General features: G+C 41.8%; 1 protein-coding gene across 1 annotated transcript in view; it reads left to right on the plus strand.

Annotated features, from left to right (window-relative positions):
- rtf1 (RTF1 homolog, Paf1/RNA polymerase II complex component) overlaps positions 1-4086 on the plus strand; it is a 68033-nt gene extending 63947 nt beyond the window's left edge. Inside the window, exons 17-18 of the mRNA XM_078233574.1 lie at positions 11-131; positions 2357-4086. Of these exons, the coding sequence (XP_078089700.1) occupies positions 11-131; positions 2357-2463 (228 nt within the window). The 3' untranslated portion in view covers positions 2464-4086. The remainder of the gene's footprint in view (positions 1-10; positions 132-2356) is intronic.
- Positions 4087-6000: the final 1914 nt, after the last annotated feature.

The raw sequence follows: 6000 nt of genomic DNA on the forward strand, positions 1-6000 counted from the left end.
TTCCTTATAGCAGGAGCAGGGAAGCAGTAAGAAGGAGGACAGTAACAATAAATCCAATTCTGACCTCTCTGAGGACCTTTTCAAAGCACACGACTTTGACATCAAGATCGATCTGCAAGTACCCAATGCAGGTAAGTTTCTGTGAGACTTATATATATATATGCTGCTGTGTGGTCAGTTTTAACTTTATTGCTAAATGTTCAAATGAAAATGTCTCCAATCCAAACTGAAAGGGCTGCCTATCATCTGCTTGAAATCTCATTTATGTTGAGTTGTACTGTATGCGATCTTCTAAAGCCACCTGAGAGAACAGTTTTTAACATCTAATCTGAAAGACAGTGCAATGTGTCCCGACAGTGCAATGTGTCCCAACAGTGCAGCACTCCCTCAGAGCTACTTTTGTAGATGATGACCTCAAGAACTGGAATGGAACATAATCCCCACAATACTCTTGACTTGGAAATTATTACCACTGGCAAAACTGCATTTAAATTCTCAGATAACTATAAGATTTGAACTTGCGCTCTCTGGCTTATGAGTTCAGGCCTCTGCATGTTAAATCTGTGTCATAGCTACTGCACAACTTTCGCCTTGGGGTAGTCAAGGGAGTAGGAGAGAATCTGTCTTGGGAGTGCTTCATGGGACGTAAGCAGCTTTAGTTGATCTAATCCATGCCCTTGAGTGCTTGATGAAATAGTGTAAAGGAAACTTTAATAAAAACAGAAAATGCTGGATAAACTCAACAGGTCTGGTAGCATCTGTGGAGTGAGAAACAACTAACTTTTCGTGTCTAAATTACCCTTCTACAGAGCTAAAGAGCAATAGAAATGTAACAAATTATATACTTGGAGGGAGGTGGGGGTGGGTAGACTGGAAAGTCGGTGATAGGTTGGAGCTAAGGAGCGATTAACAAAGATATCATGGACATGAGACAAAGGGGCTGTTAATGGTGCCATTAGGGACTGAAAAATGTTCATTGTGGCAAAGGTAGGATAGTAGGATGTGTTAATAGAACAGAGGTCAGTGCTCATTGGGAGTAAAACTGAACAATAAGGGACAGTGGCATGTGGGGGAGGGATGGGGTTGTGTTGAGACAAGCAGGGGAACCGAGTAACAAAACAAAATGGGGGAGCCAAGACAGAGAGGAAGGTTTAGAGTCTGAAGTTGTCGAACTCAATGTTGAGGTTGTAATGTGCCTAATCAGAAAATGAGGTTTTGTTTGGACAGAGAACGGACATGTGATCATGAGAGCAAGGTGCTTAGTTGAAATGGCCATTGACTGGATGGTTGGGGGTCATGCTTGTGTTCGGCAAATTGGTCACCCAGTCTTCATTTAATCTCCCCAATGCGGAGAAATAGTATTGCTCCTCTCTCCAGTGGGATTTCTGTTTTTCTCTTTTACCGTATTATTCCTTTTCAATTCTGTAGAAGGGCCATAGGGACAAATGCTAACTGTTTCTCTCTTCACATATGTGTGGGTTAGGTTGATTGGCCATACTAAATTGACGACCCTAGTGTCGGGGGATTAGCTGGGTAAATATGTGGGGTTACTGGAATTGGGCCTGGGTGGGGTGTGGTCGGTGCAGGCTCGATGGGCCAAATGGCCTTCTGTAAGGATTTTATGATTCTATTCTATGAGATGATGCCAGATCTACTAAGTTTACTCAGCATTTTCTGTTTTTATTTCAGATTTCCAGCATCTACAGTATTTTATTTTTATTAGAGGGAGTTTTACTCTGTTTCTAACCCATGCTATGGCTGTCCTGGGAGCCTTTGGTGGGTCCATGCAGAAGTAGCTTTACCCTATGTTGCATTTGAATGTGAGAACCCTTGGAGTCCCCATTTCCAGTGCCCACCCCTACATGAGCATAAAATTCACACTAAACCGAAGATCTGCTTGGTCCCAACCTCTTAAATCATGTTCACCCTACTTTGGTCTCTGATCTGCTAATGCCTCAATTTTTCACTTCTCCTCTTCCTTTCAAACCCCTTAATAGCCTGGCCAGTCCCTACCCTGTAACATCTACCAATCCTCCTACGTTCTTGAGATCTCTGTGCCTCTCCAAATCTGGCCTCTGAGCATCTCTGATTTTTATGGCTCTTCCATGGGTGGCTGTATCTTCAGCTAAGTAGATCCTGCGCACTGGAATTCCCGTCCTAAATCTCTCCGCCTCTCTCTCCTTTCTTAGGACGTGCCTTAAAATCTGCCTCAACTGCCCTCCTATCTCCTTATGTGGCTTAATGTCAAATTTTATTTGATAAAGCTCCTGTAAAGTGTCTTGTGACATCTTTACTAGATTAAATGTGCTCAAAAAATATAAGTTGTTCAGTGATTTTATTTCCTTTCTTGGCGTAGAATCCAAGTCATTGTCAGTGAGTTCGAAGACTCCGTCCGTTAAAGATGGAACTCCAAGACGATCCCTAAATCTGGAGGACTACAAGAAGCGCCGGGGGCTGATTTGAGCTTGGCCAGATTGCTGCTGCTGCTGCATTTCTTTGCATGTGTCTCACTGGCAGTGGATGAGTGCAGCAAGCGGACATTGAAAGACTGAGCCCGGCTGCCTGACTCTGTTCAGGCAGGACGGTCATTGTATAAAAAAACCAAACTCCTGGTGATTTTTATTTTTTTTCTTTAGTAAAAGTAAGTTGAGTGCTGCTTTCTGTCATTCTTTAGTGCTTGGCTGCAAAGTGATCCCACTCAGTAGATCTACAGTCTTTTTTTAATTCTTAACAGGGATTGAGATGAGTTTGTCTGAGGGGATGGTTTGATTTATGCATTTGGCGAGCTCTGTTTTAAACAGCGTTCTCCCACTAGAACATCTTGTATACAGGAAACTTTTTTTTCTACAGCTGTTTTGTACATGTACACAGTAGTTTTAAGTGCCTAGCAGAAGAAAACATCTGGTGGCCAGCTGCATTTATGATCAGCTGGATACAGAGCACCATCCCGCCACATCTGTTCTGGCTGCTAGGTTGTTTAGTGCATGTGGCCTATAGGCTACTGTAAATGATGGTAAGTAATTGTTTTCCTCCCAGTTTCAGTGTCGATTTCCGTCGCCGATAAACCCACCCTGTGAGTTGCCTGGCAGTTTTCTTTCAGGAGTCTCCACATGTTGGCTCATCAGTCTATAGAGAAGGCGTTGGTCCCACATAACCAAGGGCTCCAGGCAGCAGCCAATGGGGCAGTTTCTGTCGTTGAGGAAACTGGCTCAAGCAAGTCAAGCTAGCCCTGGGCTCTGCTTCTGATCGAAGTGCCGGCTACCTTTGTCTTGCCTCGTGGTTTCAAACAGTGACACCTTCACTTGGACTCACTTTGGCTGCGAGCACTTTTCTGCTCGATCTCTGCGACAGGAACCCAGTGAGCTGAGGTCCATTGCTGCTCCCAGGGCTTTGTTAGTACTATATCACTTCAGCCCTGTAAATATTTCCTTTGTGTAATTAAGGCACCCCAAGAATTGAACCCTGTAACATCTGGCTACTTAAATCAATTTGGATTTTCATTCATTTCAAGTCCTTATTTAAAAAAAAAAGTAATACAAGCAATACCTGGGAAGCAGCAAACTTTAATGTATTGTCAGCATCTGAAAGAGAAACCCAGGTGAGTGTTTCAGCTGGAATGAACATGGTCGTGTGCTGCCTGAATCGTAAATCTTCCTCCTTCAAATTATCTAATGTGCATTTCCATCAGTTTTGTGTTTAGTTCTGCGGCGAATCTCTTGTTTGTGTTTAAACCTCAAGAGACTGGAGCTACATTGAAGTGTGTCTGCCCTGCCCAGCCCAGCAACCCAGACACTATTTAAATCATTGGCTTGGTTTGTGTTTTGAATGGGGGGAGGGTGGGGTAGGGTGGTCCACAGTAGGCTGCAGGCATTCTCCAGATTAAACCAGCAAAATATACCCTGTACTGGGCAGTAATTTCATTCGAGGGTGGAGCGTGGTCGCTTCAGATGTTGGCAGGGCAGTTGTATTGTGAATGTGCTCCGAGTCAATTAAACAGGAAGATATATGAAAGTGAAAACAATGTACTCTTGTAGTACTGTATTCCTGCCACTACATGGTAGTGTTGTTAATAAAGTGCTAATCCACCGTCTGGCTGGGCATTTTTAATCCAGTCTCTGTTCAATTCTAATTTTATCCTTGCTAGAAATATGGCGTCTTTTTTTTAAAAAAGGTGCCAGGAACTTTTTCTGCTTTTTCCCAATTTGTTCTGGGGGCATGGGTGTCCCACAGGAGGTGGTAGGCCACTTTCACAAACTGGTGGTGTCCATGTTTGCTGCAATTGAGTAGCTAATTGGACCATTTAAGAATAGCAGTTAAGAGTCAATCACATTAGTCTGAGACTGAAGTTTGTATTTCAGTGAAATCAAGTTTAAGAATAGCAAGTTTCCTCCCCTAAAGGATGCCAATAAACTTGTTAGGTTTTCACAACAGTCTGACAACTTCATGATCACTTACTAGTTGAGACTTTTTAATTTCAGATTTTCTTTCAAACTGGATTCAAAATTTCAAGCTTCTGTGATGGTATTTGAATTTAAGCATTATTATCCCAGAAACATAACCACTACGCTATCATAAATAGAATTGCATCTCATTTACAATATAGAAATATGCCATTCACCCCAATTCTCTCTGTTGGTGTTTGTGCTTCACTCAAACTTTCTCTCCCACCCTGTTTCACCTAACTATACGTGCAAACCTTTCTCCCTTGTATTTTTGTCTAGCTTCTCTTTAATTGCATGTTATTTGCCTCAACTACTCCATACTTCCACATTCTGACCATTCTTTGGTAAAGAATTTCCTATTAGATTTATTAGGGAACTATCTTATTTATTGCTCATAGTTTTGGTCATCTTGCAAGTAGAAACATTTTTTTCACATCTACCAAACCTTTTCATCAATAGAGCTTTCTCTTTTCTAGAGAAGGGATCCAGAGCCTGTTCAGTTTCTCCTGATGAGTACATCCTCTCAGTTCTGTTTGTTCAGGACATGAGAAGCATCTTGGAGTTCCCACATGGCACAGGATGTGTGGACGACACAAAGATAAGTAGGAAAGTGTGTTGTGAAGGAGAGCTACAGAGTTTGCAGATGGGTATAGATAGGTTGCGAGTGGGCAAAATCTGGCAGATGGAGTAAAATGTGAAGTTGTTCAATTTGCCAAGAATTAAAAAAGTTTCATAAATGAAGAATAACTGCAGAATGCTCAGCTACAGAGGGATCTAGCTGTTTTTGTGCATGAATCAAAGGTTTGTATGCCAATGCAGCATGTAATCAAGAAGGCTAGCAAAAAGCTATTCTTTATTGCAAAGAGGAATTGAACATTAAAAGTAAGGATGTTATATCGCAGTTATACAGAGAATTGGTGAGATTGCATCTTGAATACTGTGCAGTTTTGGTCTCCTTATTTAAGGAAGGATGTAAATGCATTTGAGGCAGTTCAGAGGATATTTACTGGATTGATACGTGGAATGAATGGTTTGTCTTAAGGGGAAAGGTTGGAAAAACTGGGCTTGTATCCACTAGAGTTTAAAAGAATGAGGGGTGACTTGATTTAAGTATTCAAGACCCTGAACAGTTTGACAAAGTGGACATGGAAAAAAGGATGTTTCCTCTTGTTGATGAATCCAGAACATTTTTAAAATTGGGTGTTGTCCTTATAGGACACTTGAGAAATTTTTTCTGAGGGTTGCATGACTTTGCAACTCTGCTTCAGAGGGCAATGAAAGTGGGTTCATTGAATACTTTTAAGGCAGAAATAGATTGATGATCCTTAGGAAAAGGAATCAAAGGTTATTTTGGTGTAGATGGGGAATGCAGAACTCAACACAAACAGATCAGCCATGATCTTGTTGAGTGGCAGAGCAGGCTCAAGGGGCCAAATGACCTAATTCTGCTCCTATTTCACATGTCCGTACTTTATGGGACTGGTATCTTGGCTTCCAATGCAGCAAGAGCAATGTCAGTGTTGCAATGGAAGCTCAGTTATCATGAAATCTCAAATTG

This window comes from Mustelus asterias, chromosome 18 (assembly GCF_964213995.1).
Source record: "Mustelus asterias chromosome 18, sMusAst1.hap1.1, whole genome shotgun sequence".
NCBI classification, from domain to species: Eukaryota; Metazoa; Chordata; class Chondrichthyes; order Carcharhiniformes; family Triakidae; genus Mustelus; species Mustelus asterias.